Consider the following 19,311-nt stretch of genomic DNA (forward strand, 5'->3'; position numbering starts at 1 on the left):
AACAGGCAGCGGCTGGTGCGGTGAACGGGTGGTTCGACGAGCGGAAGTCTTCGTGGACTAGATCTCGGGCTGTTGGAAGTTATCTTGGACATGTACCCAGCACCTCTACCAGTGTCACGACGCAGACACAGCAGATGTTGGATATATGAGAGCTCACTTTAATAACATGCAAGACGCTCGTAAACAGGAGCGGTCGAAAACTTAGTCTTCTTTTCTTGCTGCGCTAGCTCTTCTCTGCAGGTTGAATGCGGCAATCTATAGCTTTAGTTTTAGTTAGGCGATGAATGTGCGAGTACGCTAAAGCAATCATCAGTTGAGCGCTTTTGTCTGGGGCACCGCCAGGATTCTTCGGGAGGGGGGCGAGCACTGACGACAATTGAGTTCCTGCAGGAGTGTAGGGAGGCACAAAACGTATGCATCATGTTTTCATTATGCTTGCTCTAGGGAGAGGGTGGCAAAGAGGAGGAGGGTGAGAATTTTCGAGAAAAAAATTCCAGCTCACCCGTGCCCGCCCTGGCGTGGGTATGCTTTCATTGGAGTGTGATCGAGCTTCGTCAATGTATTTCACAAACGGCATCAATAGAAGTGACAATTCGCAACAAAGTATCACAGTAGTATTAGTCTGATAATCAAGACCAACCTACTCTAGCAGTCAGTCGTTCAAGCTCGTACTGCGGAAAGCCGCGCGTTCCCGGCAACAGTTAACTTTTGCAACGCCCTATCTCGGTGTCTTTAGCTTCTGATTTGTGTAGTCGAGGGTGCAACTATGACCCCTTAAGGGTCAGTTATGATCGAAACTACAATTTAACGGTTATTAGATTCATTCTGACTGAATATCCACGATCTTCACAGTGACCGTGGCACACGCAGTACAACACTAAGCCTAATGCTAGTTTCAGCTAGAGTGACCTGCTGCGGCTGTTGTACGCGGAATGTAAATGAGGCCGACGGAAAATATTTCTAAACGAGAGAGGAAATCTACAGTGTTCATCGAGCAGTTTAGAAGCGCGCTGTTTTCTACATAGGTATGACTAACCGCATAGTGAGTCATTGCGATCGCCGTAACACATCTGCGGTTGTGCTAAGAAGTTTTGCGGTAAAACGTGTCAGGTATACGTGATCCAAGGCCACTTGTGAGGAATAAGCTTAAAATCACCTGTTAGGTTATCGTGAATCGTGTTTCTAATTGTGGCGCGAATCTGTGTGGCTGATTCAAATGAATTAGTCACACAGATTAGAATAATAAATTGTTCGAAAAGTTTCATCAGTTACGTACTGTGTATCATTTCAGTGCTTGGGGCAACCTCAGGACATGTGCCATAATCCGGTGAGTTGTAACTTCCGCAATCCTGCAACATATTTTCTGAAATATGATAAAAGGCCGCACATCTTCTTTTTTACACCGCTTGCGATAGAATGCAATAGATCAGTCTTGTTGTCCTACCATGTTCCCTTATGCGATTAGTTTATTTTGTGATTTGATGGCGTTTCATCCACGAAAAACTGGTACCGGCACTCAGCACCAACCACGTCACAAGATTTGAAAAATCACTCAATTATTCTAGAGTATTCTGATAAGTGTACGTACCACGAGTAAACAAGATCTGTATTGAGCGAAAACGAGCCCGTGCGATAATGCTACGATTTTCAATTATTCATGTAAAACATATAACGGGCACCGCCAATGATCAGCTTATCGTCGGCCAACGACTGCGGCTGCTGCTATCTATGTACAGCATACAAAATTTTTACCTGGACCTTTCATATTATATGCACAATTCGTCCAGAAAAGGGGTTCGTTTCTGGGAGCCCAACTTCAGTGACGACTTGTTGTCATAGACAAATTAACATATTGACTCATGGTATGGCACTTTGATTCAGCTCATCACCAATGCCTTTATGAAAAACACTCACGCAATGAAGTATTGGGAATCGGGGTTTAGAGACGCACATGCTATACTTTAAATTTCACCGTCATATGTTTTGGATAATATAGGCATAATTTGGACTTAAATCCGTAAACCAAAAGCAACATCATCTTCATGAACCAGCTTCATCTCTGCATGATGTGCTTATCTCGAGCATAACCATTCGTTACATTCAACAACTTAATATTGCGTTTCAGTTCGTGAGTACTGTACAGCTGCGTCCACATCTATGTAGAGTGCGTAATCCGCAAACAGCCGGTTTTAAGGTCGAAGCATTCCCTATCTATCTATCTATCTATCTATCTATCTATCTATCTATCTATCTATCTATCTATCTATCTATCTATCTATCTATCTATCTATCTATCTATCTATCTATCTATCTATCTATCTATCTATCTATCTATCTATTCAACTTGCTTGTAATGGCATGAACAACGTAAAAAACGTCTAATACGCTATTAAACTCTGTCCTTCAGGCACGTCTTGCACATTCCCCTATATCACGTGCCACGGCATATGCCTGAAGTTGTCAGAACTGGTCGAGCAATAGCCATGTTCTCCAAGTACCGGTATAAGTGTCCATGTAGTAATTACTCATTAAACGCACCGAACACAGGCTTCTAGAAACGTGGTGCACCTTCATGATGCTCGCAGTAATTTTCGGTGTCCTCAGATGTCGTTTGCCAATAAAAAATTGTGGTGCTTAAGAAACTTTTTTTGATTGCAAAATCAGGAGCCTCTTGTCATCTGCTTTCAAACGGTGTATATATATAAATCTGTTCTATGCGAAAAACTTAAGTTGCGAGCCAGTTTAACTTTTTTTAACATTCAACTTGCAGTTTTCGTATGGTTTGTTAATGGCTTAGCCTGTTATTAGCATTCACTGTATCCATATACCACGTTCAACATGTCAACACTTGCTACTTTTTTACATTATAAAATAAGGCGTAAAGAGCGGACAAAGTGCACTCATATAAGCACCAGTTTATGTTATGGTTGGTTTCACCTTCCGCTTGCTATTAGTTTGAGTGAACTTCTGTATGTTGGTTACAAGTGTTCAGCTTTAACCATATTCCTTATTCCAGGCGGAAATGGTAACAGTCGCCGAGAAGATCATTCTTGTAAGTAACCGTCTTTGTCAACTACGTAAGTTTTCAGATGCAAATACATGTTTAGAGTAACATTGATTTGTACAGACTGCTCAAGTGTTCAATCTCGCGGCAGGCAATCGAGCCGGTGACAAAGTACTGCCCGAGGAATGTTGATGAAGAACTTCACATTAGCATGAGCGTAACATGTGCTCGTGCACGCTCGTGCGTGCGTGTTTGTTTATGCCATCCGTTCAATATTATCGCTCAATGCAATTTATTTTGAATATATACCAGGCGAAGTTTGAAACAATTCATTTTGTTTATTATTCTGCCTATCATGCAATAACAACTTCATTTTTGCTTCGTGAGACGTCAGCAGAAAATGATGCGCATGCACAACTGCCCAACCAAGGATAGTGAAACCAAAAGAACGGAATATCAGAAAGAGTTAAGGAGCAAAAAGAACTCATCGGTTTGAACGTAGGCATAGATTCCAACCTGGACACTATTCATGAAGCAGACAGCGCATGACTGTGAAACTTCTTGATGTCTAAATGTCACTGCCTGAGAAACATGCAAGATTGGGCGAGCTGATGAATATTTTCTGCAGCATTGTGACAGTTGAATCTGAACAGAAAAATGGTCCTAAATGATTAGGGCAAAAACCGCGAAAAGAAATCAGCTGATTTTTTTAATTAAAATTGCCTGCGCAAGCACAGAACACGCCCCACAATAGACAGAAGTTTCACGCACAAGCACTGGCTCAACAGTTTTATTCCTTCATATGTCAATGCATATTTGCCTGCAAATCAGCCTTATCTCTTATGCGTACACAACTAAAGTTTCACACACGTAAAACGGTGAAAAAAAGAATGGCCAGGCCTGCGCGGAACACGCAGAACAGTCAGAGCGAACGCTTGAAGAACGGCCTTTTAGAGCCTTTTCGAAACGTGCTTGCCTGTTTGCTTCCTTGATCCTCTCTTGTGGCTTTTGCCCACTAAAGGGAATTGGCCAAGAAGCCAGCGGTTAATGTGAGAGCAATTTAGGAATATGTAGGCTTATGATTACTTTGTTTATACAAGATGGGGATATTTTGCTCAATGGTAAAAAAAGTGAAAGCAGAAAAATATTAGGATTTTTCGAATAACTGTGGTGTATTCATAATGCATTATTCTTTAGTAGGTTAAGTCAATGCAGTGTAATATTGGAACACTAAATGTATCTTGGTCAGAAAAAAAGTTTTAAAAAATTCAGAGCTGATCAATGGCTTAGCAAGGTGATCTTCTTGTGTCATGTAGAAACTTGCAGATGACCCGCAGCCTTGCTGTCGCTGAATTTTCATGAAGAAGCCCAAAAAAAGCAAAATATCTTTTTGGGTTAATCCCAGAAACGCACTTGCTGGGTACTCACTACGCCATTAATAATCATAATTTTTGTAAAGCCTGCCGGTGTTCACTACGCTATCCTTCGTCACTCTTCAGAGAAGCTTGGTATCCACTGAACCTTTTCAACAAATACTGTGCGAATTTTGTGTTGCAATTAGGTGTTTAAGATCATGAAGAAATAAGCCTGAAGTGGGTACGTGCCACAGTTAATAGGTAATGAAGAACAAGCTTTTGTAATGTCTTGAACTCGTTACGCGGTTTATATTTTGTGACGCCTGGTTGTTCCTTTACCGTTTTAAAACGCTTCATTACTCATAATTAGGGGATTCCTTCCCCGACATCAAGGCTACCTTAGGCAAGTTTTTGAATGTGACCCAAGTACAAGCGCGCCTCAGCGGTAGAACACTAGGCTGGCATGCGGTGTACTTGGGTTCGAATCCCTCCGTGTAACCACTTGTCTTAAGCGTTTTTTATTCGTTTTTGTTATTTTGTGCAATAGTAGTTACGGTCACCAGCGGTGGATTAGATAGATGACAAGAAATAGTATTTGGGTGAATATAGGGGGCACAGAACTTTCGCTGTTTTATTTATTTCATTGAATCTGTTGGTGTCCTTGGTATTGGAAGTGTGCAGCGCGGAGGCATACAATGCTCTTGTCGTGGGGTAGCAGGTCCTGAGTCCCGAGTATTACCATAAATATATATTTCTTGTAAGTGCAATTTTGAAGAAAACTGAATATTACTGAAGGGCTCACCGACATTGCTAATTCTATAATACTACTAATTATGTGAGAGTATACGAAGGTGACCTTAGATATTAATATTCAAAAAACTACTATTTTATACAGCCCTGTTCTGATAACGGTAGAAGACACACAAAAGCAAACGACACACTCTAGAGCAGTTGTAAAAACTCATCATCATATAAATAAAAATTGACTGTCAGATGCTTATTCCATAAGGAAAAAAAACTGATACTAAATTATAGCTGAGGAAAGGATATCTTAATGTTTCTTTTGCCACCAACCTTGCTTATGTTAAACAAAATACTTCGTTACTGGTTCATTAAATTTTTCTTCACGTACTGAATAAGATAACCAAATGTTTTGCCCCTAAGAACGCTGTAGAGGCTAGTCAACGATGGTTCTTGAAAGAATTCATAAGTGATCGTGTGCCACTGCGGCCAAAATACTTGTGTCGCATGAGAACCTCTCGCCTACCTCCTGGCTTCATTTGCTCGCATTGTTGAGAGGCGCACTTTCAAAATAAATGAATAAAAGTATCGAATGATAATAATATAAATAAAACAACGTAATTTCGCGTAGAATAACATACTAGCTGTTTCAGGTAGAATTTTCGTCGCTACATTTACCGTGTCTAGAACATAAGCCCAGCAATTTTAACATAGGTTCATCCAGATTCATTCTGGCCGCGTTGTGAAATTGTATTTCGTTATAAGTACTCAATTCAAGGTAGGTTTACATATAACGAAGTTTATATATACGTACACTGATCGAATTGATGTCCTTCGCTTGTAGTGTCGTTAGAAGGGCATTATATAGGCAATGAATGCTTGGAGCCTAATGGCTGGCAGTGCTTTGCCTGATTACCATGCAAATGTGAAATAGAAGCGAGATATCTCTATATGATTATGCTCTTCTGAAGCTGCTGAAAATGTATATCATCTCGAGCAGGACACTGAATAATATCGCAAAAAGTGGGCAGATCTCACGTATATTGTGGGAATCGATGATATGCAAAGTACGAATAAGACAGGTTGATCTATCACTTTAAAATCAGCACAGTGTTACGATTAGGAAGTAAATAATGCAGCACTTGACTTCCGTGTCAGAATTACCATGTTTCAATGTACGTTTACTTTTGTCATCTATTCTCGCCACGTGATTCCAAATTTAGTATACGTGCAGCTAGCGAAACGGCCGCGAGCATGCTATCAGCGTGGTATGGTACCATGTTCTTACCTGAAACGCGTGTAAGGACTATCATATTTGCACCAGTCATATATTTCGCTTTCCATTGACATCACGTAAAACCAAATTTAGTAAATGTGGAGCTAGTGATACGACGCGAGCGCATCATGAAAGGCACAGTATACTCCAATTTACCGTTGACGCGCGCGCACGATGGGCACAGCGACGCTACGTTAGCAAAATGCGAGCACTGTACAGTCTAACGCCAGGCGGGACCAGTGCGAACAGCCTCGATCGGCGCGGCCCGATGGCAACCGGCGCGAAATTCACACCGATGGGTTACCCAGACAACACTGCGTCTCCATCTATTCGTGACGGAGAGATGCCGGACGCGCTAAAACGCGCATGCGTCAAAGCAACGCAGCGCGGCGCACGACTGCAAGTATATGGCAAAACCGGCGCCTGGCGTCGCACCGCTTGCGTGACGCGACGAAATGAACGCCGGTGAGCACACAAACCACGTCACGTCCAAATGAATTGGCGCCTTGACTGTGGCATGTCGTCATATTCTCACATGACACGCATCTCATAATCATCATGTTTGCATCAGTCACATCCCTTCGTCATCTATTGACGTCACGTAATACGAAACTTGGCGTATGTGAGGCTAGCGAAACGGGCCGCGAGCGCATAATGAGTGTGGCATGTAGTCATGTTGTTAAATGACACGCAGGTCACGATTATCATGCTTCGATGTGTCATATACCTATGTCGTTCATTGCCGTGGCATAATACCGAGTTTGTACATGTGAATCTAGCGAAATGGCCGTGAGCACATCATAAACGTAGCATGTACATGACACGCATCTCATGTTTATCATGTTTGCACCAGTATCATGTTTTCGTCATCCATTCACGTCCCGTAATACCAAATTTGGTATAAGTGAAGCTAGTGAAACGGTCGCTAGGGCATAGATAGATAGATATGTGGGGTTTAACGTCCCAAAACCACCATATGATTATGAGAGACGCCGTAGTGGAGGGCTTCGGAAATTTCGACCACCTGGGGTTTTTTAACGTGCACCCAAATCTGAATACACAAGCCTACAACATTTGCGCCTCCATCGGAAATGCAGCCGCCGCAGCCGGGATTCGAACCCGCGACATGCGGGTCAGCAGCCGAGTACCTTAGCCACTAGACCACCGCGGCGGGGCAGGGGCTGCTAGGGCATCAAGATCGTGGCATGTAGCCAGGTTGTTACATGACACGGATCGAATGATTATCATGTTTGCACCAGTATCATACAATCATCATCCAATCACGTACAGTAATACCAAATTTGGTATATGTGATGCTAGCGAAACGCCCGCGAGCGCATCATGAGCATTGCATTAAGTCATGTTGTTACATGACACGCATGTCATGATTTTCATTTTAGGGTCTATCGCTTGTGTTCGCCATGCAATCATGCCATACCATATATCAGGTTTGCAACATGCCATGTGAACGATACCACCGCAAAAGCTAGAGGACCATGAAATGTAAATCATGACATTCACGACATACATGTCATGATTTTCATATCATGACTAGTCAAATATGTTCTCCATAAGTCATGTTATGACATACCAAGTTTGGTACCGATACCATTATCGGAACATCCAGGAGAGCTAAAAGTTGTAGGCGGATAGATAGATAGATAGATAGATAGATAGATAGATACCCTCAAATTCGCCGCAGTTTACTAAGAAATGCTTCGCATTTAAAATCGTGTAACGTGACCCCGTGTGATAGTCCTCCCTTCATTATTCCAACCCTGCTCAAATGCGGTATTCAAAAGAAATACAGGGCTTCGCACATATTGGTATACGATGTCTACAGAAGGCGTGAAGGAAAGACAAATTGGACTACATTAGTGCGAGTTTTCTTTTGGACTAATACAATACATCTGTATGCTAACCCCTATGTGATCCACGATTACCTTACCTTTTAACAAAGGGAAATACTTCGAGTAGCTCGTTTCATGTGTACTGGTAGGTTTTAACGAATTTCCCCTCACGTACCGCATTTGGCTGTTTACTGATAAAAAACAGCCTCAAAGCCATGTCACTCGCTAGTGGTGGTGGTGCGCTAAGATGTGCAGTGAGAGAAAACTGCGTTGGCGCGGACCTTGTCTTTCAGTTTAGGAATCGTACCGGATACCAATAGAAAAATAGATTTCTGCATCGGTTTTTTTCATGCGTCTCCCTGGTGACAGTCACCAAGCCATACAACCTGGAATATTCTGCTGGGGACATTACTAAGCGAATGTCTTTAGTATGATTGCAATGAAAAACTCCCACAGGGAGCAACTAAAATACCATGTTCTGAATGGCAAGTAAATGCGTGATATACATTGCAATCTACGTTTAAGCAGGACGCCTCGCTATTCTAGCGATTGCTGCATGTGCAATAATATTTCAAGTTGTAATTAAGTTGCGTCGTGCATGTCAAGCATGTCTTCTGATTATGTCAAATCATGCGTGACATTTTTTAAGCAAGCCAATAATTTTATGTCACCCTATGATGTCACGCATGACATGTCAATCATTTCATGCATAACCTTTCTCTAATCCATGTTACGACATACGCTTGAAGCCTTTTTCATCATGCCTACATGTTGAACTACGCAGGAAAGAATGACACGAAAAACACGCAGGAATGTCCATCTTCACACGTCATGTTGTTCATTAACCCCGAGTCTTGCATTCATATTACTGATGTGACCAAACCCTCTCGTAACTATCACTTCATTGAGGCATGTCTATCATGACATCTTATGTTGTTCATTCATTCCGAGACTTGCAGTCATATTATTAAGGTGAGCGAACCCTCCCGGAACACTTATTTTGTGGAGGCATGCCTTAAATAAGCATACCTTCCAAAAAAGGCAGTGTGGAAATAGAAGGTACCTCTACTATACACCATTGCATTAAAAGACGTCAGATATCTTGTGAACTTTCGCGCTTCCTGACCGCCTTATTCAGTAAACGCACCCACTATCTATAGGCACCTCCGCTAATTGCATACGTGTTCCGACAATGTTGTCTTAATAAATTCTCCTTTCATCGCGTGCAGCTTGAGATGAATACTAAATAATATTTGTTTCAGTAACTGTAATCGAAGATCCGCATAGGTGTGTGATACACTCGTGTAGGGCTACCTGTGTTGCCCTGAAAGCGTCTTACGGAAGGTTGGTGTCCATCGTGTCTTTAAAGTTCAGTTAAGATTATTAAAGATTAATCAGGTCCACTCAGCAAGCGCACGAAAGAGTAAATATGCAAGGCCAGGTCACTCCTACATGCGACATAAGAAATGGAGTCTATGCTTGTGGGTTGAGCGTTGTGCTTTATTCAGCTCAACGCATGCAAGGTACCCATTACACAGAATGATGATGACGATGAAGAATATGTCCGTTAGCACATGCACTGTACCGGATGACGATGACGTTGAATGCACGTGAAGTCGCTGAGGTGTGAATGCGTTTGTAAACGCGTTTTAGACCAAGAAACATTCTCTTTCTGCCGAGCGTAAGGCGTTAGAAGCGGCGACAAAACAACGAAAATGCCAAGCAGACCCGGAGTTGCTGGCGCGGGGAGTGACGGCTCAGTGCTAACGCCGAAGGGCTTGTGAATTATATGGCTTCATGGTGTGTTGTACGACGCAATTCGTATGACTTTGAACGGCCAAAAATCACTATGGTTATTTGCACAGACCTCGCAACTGCCTACTTCAGGCGAGATCTGATCAAAGAACTATCTGCTTTACATTTTAAGGACCACAAAACAGTAATATTGAAGGCAAAACGGAATCCACCACTTAGCACGGTATACACTTTATGACCAAGAAACGATGCATTTAACTGTTTACTGCTTTGTCACTCATATACAAGAATGAGCGCACAATTTTATGGGGAATTTACAGTAACACAAAACAATCCCACTGATTCGCCCATACATGATCATCCAATTCATGGAGATGTGGCAATTCTTTTCACTAACACATATAGTGCGGATAGATAGCACGGCTTATCTAACGGGTCTGACAAAGATAATAAACATAAGCTTCAGTTTTTAGTCAGGACAGTGACTTTTTTAACAAGACTAAGCCTAAGCATGCCACCCAAATGTAGCAAAAATCGCAGCATAATCCCACAGTGAACGATGATGAGTGGGGCTGAAACTTACAAGGGTTTTGTCGGCGAAACATGATTCAGCCGCTGACCACGTCCATTCATCTGTCTGTCCGTGCATCTGTCTGTCTGTCTGTTCGTCAATCTGTCTACCTGTGGATCCGTTGGTCAGCCTGCATGTACGCATGTATGCCTGTATGTATGTATGTATGTATGTATGTATGTATGTATGTATGTATGTATGTATGTATGGCCGTCCACCCGTTCGTCCGTCTGTCCATCTGCCTGTCTGCCTGTCTGTCTGTACGTCCATTCTTCTGTCTGTCTTTCTATCGGTATATCCATTCGTCCATCCATCCATCTATCGGTTCGCCTGCCTGTCTCTGTGTCTGTCCACCTGTCTGTATGTCTTTTCATTCATTCGTCCATCTAGTGAACACTCCAAGTACCACCATCTCGCATCTTTTCAACATAAATTCATCACATACAAGTGCCGCTCTCCAGCGGATGTTCCAACGACTAAAACGAGAGGTGGCTAGTACACATACAGGAGATGCACCACCCACGTCTTAAAGAACTGCCCCCCTAAAAGGAGGACTGAGACGAGGAATGCCTTAGTCTGGTCAACGATACAAAACGTTAAATTGCCTCTTGGCATCTAGCTTCCACTTCCCACTGCCACCACTATAATGTCCGAATCGTTACAGGTATGACCAGTTTCTAGGACATGTTTACATCACTCAATCGAAGCCCCAATTTTCACAATCTGCCACTTCGTTTTCGATTGTAAGTCACTCAGCGTGCGTGTAAAATGAGTTTTAAAGTGGCCGTACTTTTCCGAGTTGTACTTTTCCCCCTGCTGTCTGTGCAGTTCATACTGTAACACCAGCTAGAATACATCATTTGTACCTTAGCATATCACAGAGTGATATTATTGTCGCCACAACTCTGCTAACGGTATCACAATGAACAATATACTATGATAACTGAAACCAGAGTTTGGTACCTCGCTTTCCACGACGATAAGTTGGTCCTAATAAATGTTTCTCTTTGTAGTGCGCCGTGAGTGGAATATCACACCTGGATATAGGATCTCAACTATTTCTTCTGGAAGGTGTTATTACTGAAGTTTTCGAGCGATTTGGTTTTGGTAAGTTTCGCGTTTCTGTCTGCACGCGCCTTTCTAGATTCGCGTGTCACAATATAGTTTCAATGCACAAATTGAGGCATATATACGGGGAGAAAACTTCCCAGATTGCTACAAACTTCCAAAAAAAGTCGCCGTAATAAACAATTATTATAGCTAGTTGCACGCCACTTTATTGTACAAAAGTGTACTATTAACAGAGTAGAGATGATATAACGCAGTAATATTTCCAAAGATATATCTCTAAATGGTAGTAAACAAAACAGATAATGGTTGTAACAAAGAAAACATAAAGAATATTTAAAGAGCTATCAATTTATTTGATATATTATCATAAATTAATTAGTGTCGACCTGTCAGTCACTCATAGGCAGCATAGTAGTTAAAGCTCTTTTATGCAGGAGCCCACAAAACTTTCGAGCGGCTGTACTAGGACATCTGATTTTATTCTGTTCAATACTTAATAAGATAAAACTGTGGAAACAAAACAGGCAAGCAAAACTTTCAAAAAGCTGCGGCTGCCTTGAAACAGGAAAACTGCACACGTCTGGACACTAATCTGGTTGCTTCTAGGTAGATTGCACATCTTGGTAAAGTGATGGAGGTTGTTTTTATGTGCCTTTTAGGTCATTGTGTGGATTGAGGCAGGGGATGCTAGGTTGTGGCTTCGTTGATATTAGGAGAAGATAGGCTCGTTTTAAGCCGCAGGCAGCCACAGACGCGAGACAGGTACGTCGTCGTTGGCGCAGGTCTTCCGTCGCTTAAGGATGTTTTCGTAACCGCAGTTGTCTTTTGCTTTCTTGACTAATATCTGCTTGTGTCGACTCGTTGTCATCGGCATACCACCGTCACTTCGTGGCCATTTTATTTGATTCTTTTATATTGTTATGGACCGCTAACCTACAAGTCGAGAAAGTGGAAAACGGGTTGTCTTCTGTATACTAAGTTTTGGGTGCTGTAGCCTCTATGACATTGCTTCTGGAATCACTATAAATGCACCCATCTTTTGTCGTCTCAATGCAAGATCTTTCTGGTGTTGCTCGGTGCGTCCGACACTGATCATGGAGCGTCAAAGTGGGTGTGTTCTTGGATAATCCATCATATCAACAGATGCACGCCCTGCTATGCTACCTGAACCCAGCCACGTTGTTGTGCCCTGTCTGTGGGACCATTCCACTTTCTGTAGAACTGTTAAAGTGCACGTGAAAATGTGGCTGGCCGAGTACAAGCGTGTCAGAGTGTTCAACTGGTGAGATCCAACTTTGCTGCTAACTAACGTAGGCTACTACCTCAGGGGAACGACCTGTGTGTGGTTCGACACGCACAAGGCGAAGCTGACCAGTTTGGATGGGTGCGGACATAAAAGAAAGCCCTCTTAAGAAAGCCTATTTCATGCCAACGAGAAGCCCAGAAAGAACTCTCGTGCCGCGCACAAACCCCGACGGCGGCCGTACAAAGTGCGAATTCAAGACGCTTTAGCCTTTTGCCGATAAGTTGACGACCACATGCCCGAAGGTGAAAAGTCAGGCACATTTTTATAAGCATCGTTCTTGACACCCTATACTTCCTAGTATAAAAAGACTACTCCACGATTGACATCATCAGGAAGTGTCGAAGCGTTGAAGAAGCGAAGAGCCGTCGAGTTACGCAACAATTCGTCTGGCTCCTTAACAACGCCGCCATGTAGTCTTGGAAGACATCAAGTTCTAGCCACCTTGTACTAAAAACTTTCTGCGCCTTGTGCGGTGAGATATCGAAGCACAATCCTCATCTTCTTCGCTGGCTCGTTCTTACAAGGAGGCCCGCCTGGCGGTATCATATATCAAGGCCGCCGAGTGCGAAGTACTGGCGAGCGCAGGTATCCCACACTTAGGTGCTCTCCCTCGTCCAGCACTCAGCCCTGTTCTCTCCTACTGCCCACCACCGACTTCTTCTCAATACCGTGATCCGAACCAGTAGCGTACATGTGATGACGGACTAATTTGCTTCAACCGCAAAGGGGTAGGCCACAATTGTTGCTATTGTCGCAGTTGTCGGCCATCGTTCCATCGTGTACTTTATTACCCGCACCTCAGCCCGACGCTACGGCCACTCACCGTCCCCGCAGGACCAGCAATGTTCTTGGTAACCTCTGCATGTGGCTCACCTTCACCATAACATCGTTGTCTTTCCTGGGAAAACTGACGAGTCCAACTTCCGAAGTGATGCTGCGTTGGCCTCGAGCCCCAGAAATTCTCTGTTGAGTCTGGCTGTCCGACAAACTATCATCAGCGCCGAAGCACGTGGCGTGCTTGTTTTGGCGCTAATCGACACTCGAGCCCAATGATCGGTCATGAGCGCGCACTTTTGTAGTCGCCTCAGCAAGGTGCTTACGCCCGCCTCATCGCCTATTGTTCGTGTAACCGACAGCAGTACTTCTCACGTTCTTGCAATGTGTACTGCGCGTTTGAGCTTGGCTTAACGACAATCTCAGTTCTCTTGGCGGTTCTGCATTACTGCCTCCATACTCTCATTATTAGCCTAGAATTTCTGTGCACGTGTGCTGCAGTTATCTGTTGTTCTTCTGGTCTCCTACAGTAAAAGCTTCCTGGTATGCCTGACCTCACCAAGGCACCACCGCCATGTTTATGCGTGGTTCTGTTCAATGGCATCGTTTAGTCATGAACTTTCACAAACACAGAGCAAGGAAACACAAAACTTCCAACTAAAGTAGACTGAAAGCAAACACAGAAATAAATAAAGAACGTACACAAATGCACAGTCTTCACACATCCCTATGCTATCGAGCTATCAGAAAATCTCTTTTTCGATACATACAATGTCACCGACGTGTCGCTGATACAGCGTTCTCCTTTCCTTTTAATGCAATGGGCTTCCATGATCTCACGTTCTATGGGCTACGTTGCTCTGCCAATGACCAGTAGGTCGGGGGATCGTATCTCGGCTGCAGCAACTGCAATTTCGATAGAGGCGAAACTCTTTAGACCTGTGTGCTCAGACTGGGGTGCATGTTAAGCACCCCCAGGTGGTTAAAATTTCCGCATTCCTCCGCTCAAGCATCTGTAATACCCATATGATGGTTTTGGGACGTTAAACCCCCTTATTATTATTCAATCAACTCACGTGCAGTTTTTACACTCATTTTTTCCTAGAATCTGGACCTTTTCAAAACGTGGTTTACGCTAAAAGGTTTACAAGAGCGCTCAAGAAATTGTATGCATCAAGTTGTCCCTTAGAAACGGCTCTACGGTCATCCTCATTGCATGTTACCGTCCTCCCAACTGCGACCCCTCTTTCACCGAGCCTTCACTCGGTAATCACTCACCTCACCTCGAGGTTTCCGAATACCAAATATATACTTTGCGGCGACTTCAACTTTCTCAATATTGACTGGACGAAATTGACATATTCTTTTAGACTTTCTAGTGATTTCCTACAACTTACCCTACTGTTTAATCTGGTTCAAACTGTTCACTCCCCCACTCAAAGTAGTAGCATACTTGACACAGTTCTTGTCCCGAACCCTGTTCTTGTTCAGGCAATCTTACTTCTCATTTAGCTAAGTGACCACAAAGTTATAACATTTTTCTGTCTCTACTCATAGAAAAAATTAACCTATACAAATGCATTCGAAACTACAATAAAGCTGACTTTTAAGCAATTAACTCTGACCTAGAAGTACTTTGTGAGCACTTTTGCCAGTCAGCGCCTTTGAGATCTGTCAACAATGACTGGTTGTTTTAAAAACTGCGAATACACACACTAATCGATAAACACGTCCCCATGGTGCGCATTAGTAGTGATACAGATAAGCCGGGGTATTCAAAAGTACTGAAAAAAAGTATCACGCAAAACAGTAGACTAGATTGTTGTGCTCGCACTTCTCCTTCAGTGGTGAGGTGGAACAGATGTTTAACATGCTTGCGTGAATACACTGACCATTTGTTAAAATCTAAAAGAAAGTTCAACCATGAAGACTTAAGGAACACTCTCCAGTGTAACCAAAAATATTAGGAAAATTGTGAAACCAAGAAATCCGTCGCAAAACATAACACTCGTCTTCCCAGATGGCACGGATGTGCCTCTTGCTCAGAGAGCAAACGTTATGAACTCGTATTGTTTTCGTGTGTTTTTACCCTTGACTCCTCCCAGAATGTATCACAACTCCCCCATCAATGTTTCAGCGGTATGGCACCGATCGTTATATCAGCTCAGGGAATTTTTAAACTCATCGACAACTTGAAAACGTCAAGTGCTCCAGGACCTGACGACATGCCGTTCAAATGTCTAAAAAGTACCAAAGTTGTCTCCAGCAAGTTTTTGCGCATTATTTGCACCCAGTTACTCTTAAAGGGCCCAATTCCTGAGAACTGGAAGATAGCCAAAGCCATGCCTGTATTCAAAAAAAGGCAACCGCTCTGATTCATCCGATTACCACCCCGTATCACTGACATGCGTCTAATGCAAAGTATTAGAGCACATAATATTTTCCCATATCGCCCGTCATTTTGAAGATAATTCTTTTTATTACAGCAAGAAGCACAGTTTTCGCCCTGGCTTATCATAAGAAACACAGTTGGCCAATTTCACAACTGACCTGCACTTAAACTTTGATTCACCTTATCAGCCTGATGCCATCTTAACCGAATTCCCATAAACTTTCGACCGCGTAGCCCACCATCGTCTCATAACTAAGCTCTGCACTTTAAATCTCGACCCACCTACCCTGTCATGGTTAGTAAGTTTTGAAAAGCTCGTTCACAATTCACTTCCATTGGCGGGAACTTTTCCACCAAAACGGATGTGCTTTCTGGGGTCCCACAAAGATCGGTCCTTGGCCCTCTTTCGCTCCTCATATTTAACAATTACTTGCCATCTCGAATCACCTCGTCCATCTGTCTTTTCACTGACGACTGTGTTGTGTATCGCAGCATAACCAATAGTAAAGACTACAGATCAATCATCACTGCAGCAAAACCTTAACATCATCGAAGCATGATGCTCGCGCTGGCTCATGGAACCGAATGTCTCTAAATGCAAACACCTGCTCATCTCTCGAAAGAAAATCCAACCTTCTCTTTCAGTACGCCTTAAACTCCATTGTGATATCTTGAAAGGCTTCCTACCGCTACATGGGTGTCCTCATAAACAGTACTCTGACCTGGTCAGGCCACATCATCAAACTTGCAGCAGATGCGTCCAGGACCCTGGGATTCCTAAAACAATCTCTGCGTTCGTCCCCTCCCGCCATCAGAAAACTTGCGTATGAAACGTTCGTAAGGACCAAACCAGAATTCGCTTTCGCCATTAGAAGCCCCAATCAAGATTACCTCATCTCTTCCATTTAGTCGGTCCAAAATCGTGCTGCCCGGTTCCTATATTCTCAGTACTGTAAAAATGGGAGCGTCACTCAGATAAAATCATCTCTTGAGCTTACTCTTTTAGCTGATCGCAGCAAAACTTCGCAGTAAGTCTGTATCATAAACTGTACCACAACTTTTCTCATCTGCATGGCACTCTACTCATTCCACCAACTCGCACCTCCCGTAGGCTGCTCAACTTTAAAAGTGTTCAACGTCTCCATGGATCAACTCCAGTTTTCAACAAATCATTCCTGCCTTCAGCAATTTAATACTGGAGCAGTCTTCCGGAATTTGTTGTCCAGGAGCCTGACCCAGACAAGTTCAAAGTGTTGTTGCCTTCTGTATTTAGTTAACTCTCCCGCCATTCTGCTCGTCAATTAGCTTCTTTTCAACAATAAAGTTTTTTTTTGTTCTTTTTTAAGACATTCATTGGTGTTCACGTCCGACTACCTACAACGTGTAATAGTTCGTACGTTATTCCAATTTACTCTGCCTTTTTTGTTTGCTTGCTGTAAAATTACTTTGGTTTTTTTGCTTGCTCTTCAAATACTGCATTTGTATCACTACACGTCCCTAATATTGTCCCCTTATGTAATGATTTGTATAGGCCTTTAGAGGTTATTAAATGATGATGATGTGAAGTGTACGTCCCAAAATCTCTATATGATTATGAGAGACGCCATAGTGGAAGACTTTGGGAATTTTGACCACTTGGCGTTCTTTAACGTGCACCGAATCTGAGCACACGGGCCTACAGCTTTTCCCCTTCATCGACAATGCAGCAACCGTATCCGGGATTCAATCCCGCGGCCTACGGGTCAACAGCCGAGTACCTTAGCCACTAGACCACTATTACAGGACAAAAACAAACGAGAACAGCGTATTACCAACACGTTGGTGACGGTTTACGTATAAAAAAAGAGATTGTTCAATACCTGAACAGCTTAAGACTGGGTGAAGACTGTGAGTGTCTGTATGTTGTATATTTCTTTTTAGGTTTTCGCTCAGTCTACTTCATTGGGAAGTGACGCATGTCCTTGTCGTGGTGTTTCTTTACTGCGTTTTGGTCATATTTCGCGGCTAAAGGATGCCTTTAGGCAAGTATCAACTGCACCAACATTAAATTCTGATTCAATCAGTCCAGTTTGTTCGCATGCACCCAGACATTGTGACTTCGGTTTCATTTATCCCGGACCCTTCGGTAAGTGATAGAAGGTGTTTATTTGGACGTCAAAACAAGAACCTCCCCCTTCTTTGCACCTTATTCTGGCGCATCATGTAGCTCTGCCTCAGCACTGCTGACTATTTTCGCAAGCCATGAATGCTTACCTATTCTAAACTTCGGACATAGCGAAGAATTGCTTCTCAAAGGTATCACTCTGAGAACAATATTACCTTTAGACGCGCAGAACCTTGTTGGCCTGGCCATTGATGCGCCACAGCTGGCGTCAAGCCACCTTGCTGCAACACATCTGATGACCCGTTCATGGATATGATCTTCCGGGACCTCGAATTTGCCCAAAGCCGGAATCTCAGCCTTTCGTTAGTGTCATACTGCGATGTTTTCTAGTCTCTGGTAGCATGTCGTATTCATACCGGAGAAACGAGCCTCATTCATCGCCATCCTTGCCGTGTCTCTGTGACCGAGGACACTGTTGTACTAACGGAAGTCGACAAGATGCTCGCCAAAGACATAATCGACACACCTCCGAGTCTTTGGCCGTTTTGTGTCGTTGTCGCAAAGAAGAAAGACAACACCCGGTGGTTCTGCATCGACTATTGGCACCTCAATAAGATCATAAAGAGAAACGTCAGCGTCTTGCACCTAATAGACACCTTTAATTTTTGTCATCACGCGCGATGGTTTTATTCTATAGACATTAGCTTAGACAATTCGAGAGTAGCTGTTGATGGGCTCTACCAGTTTAAGGTCAAGACTTTTTGGCAGTGTAATGCACCACCAACGTTTCAGCGTAAGGTGTACGCCTTACTTCAGGGTTTTAGGTTGTCCACATTACTCTGCTACATCGACGATCTCGTCGTTTTTTCACTTACATTCACAAGCTACCTGGAACGCTTATCGCCTATACTGCATGTCTCGCGCGCCGCAGTTCTTCAGCTAAACTCTTCGAAATTTCGCTTTGACCACCGAGAGAGCACTGTGCTCGGCCTTTTTGTTGAAACTGCGAGCATACGACTGGGCCCAGAAAATGTTACACACCGTTATGAACTTCCTCCCTTCACGTTCCTTCAAAAACATTTGCTGTGGTCAATACTCAATATTTCGCCCGC

The 19,311-nt window shown here is 43.2% G+C and overlaps 1 protein-coding gene across 1 annotated transcript in view; it reads left to right on the forward strand.

Annotated features, from left to right (window-relative positions):
* LOC119185471 (uncharacterized) overlaps nt 1-19,311 on the forward strand; it is a 58,827-nt gene that overhangs the window by 7,824 nt on the left and 31,692 nt on the right. Inside the window, exons 3-5 of the mRNA XM_075869605.1 lie at nt 1,292-1,327; nt 3,017-3,052; nt 11,566-11,659. Of these exons, the coding sequence (XP_075725720.1) occupies nt 1,292-1,327; nt 3,017-3,052; nt 11,566-11,659 (166 nt within the window). The remainder of the gene's footprint in view (nt 1-1,291; nt 1,328-3,016; nt 3,053-11,565; nt 11,660-19,311) is intronic.

The sequence above is a fragment of the Rhipicephalus microplus genome, chromosome 7 (assembly GCF_043290135.1).
Source record: "Rhipicephalus microplus isolate Deutch F79 chromosome 7, USDA_Rmic, whole genome shotgun sequence".
Taxonomy (NCBI): domain Eukaryota; kingdom Metazoa; phylum Arthropoda; class Arachnida; order Ixodida; family Ixodidae; genus Rhipicephalus; species Rhipicephalus microplus.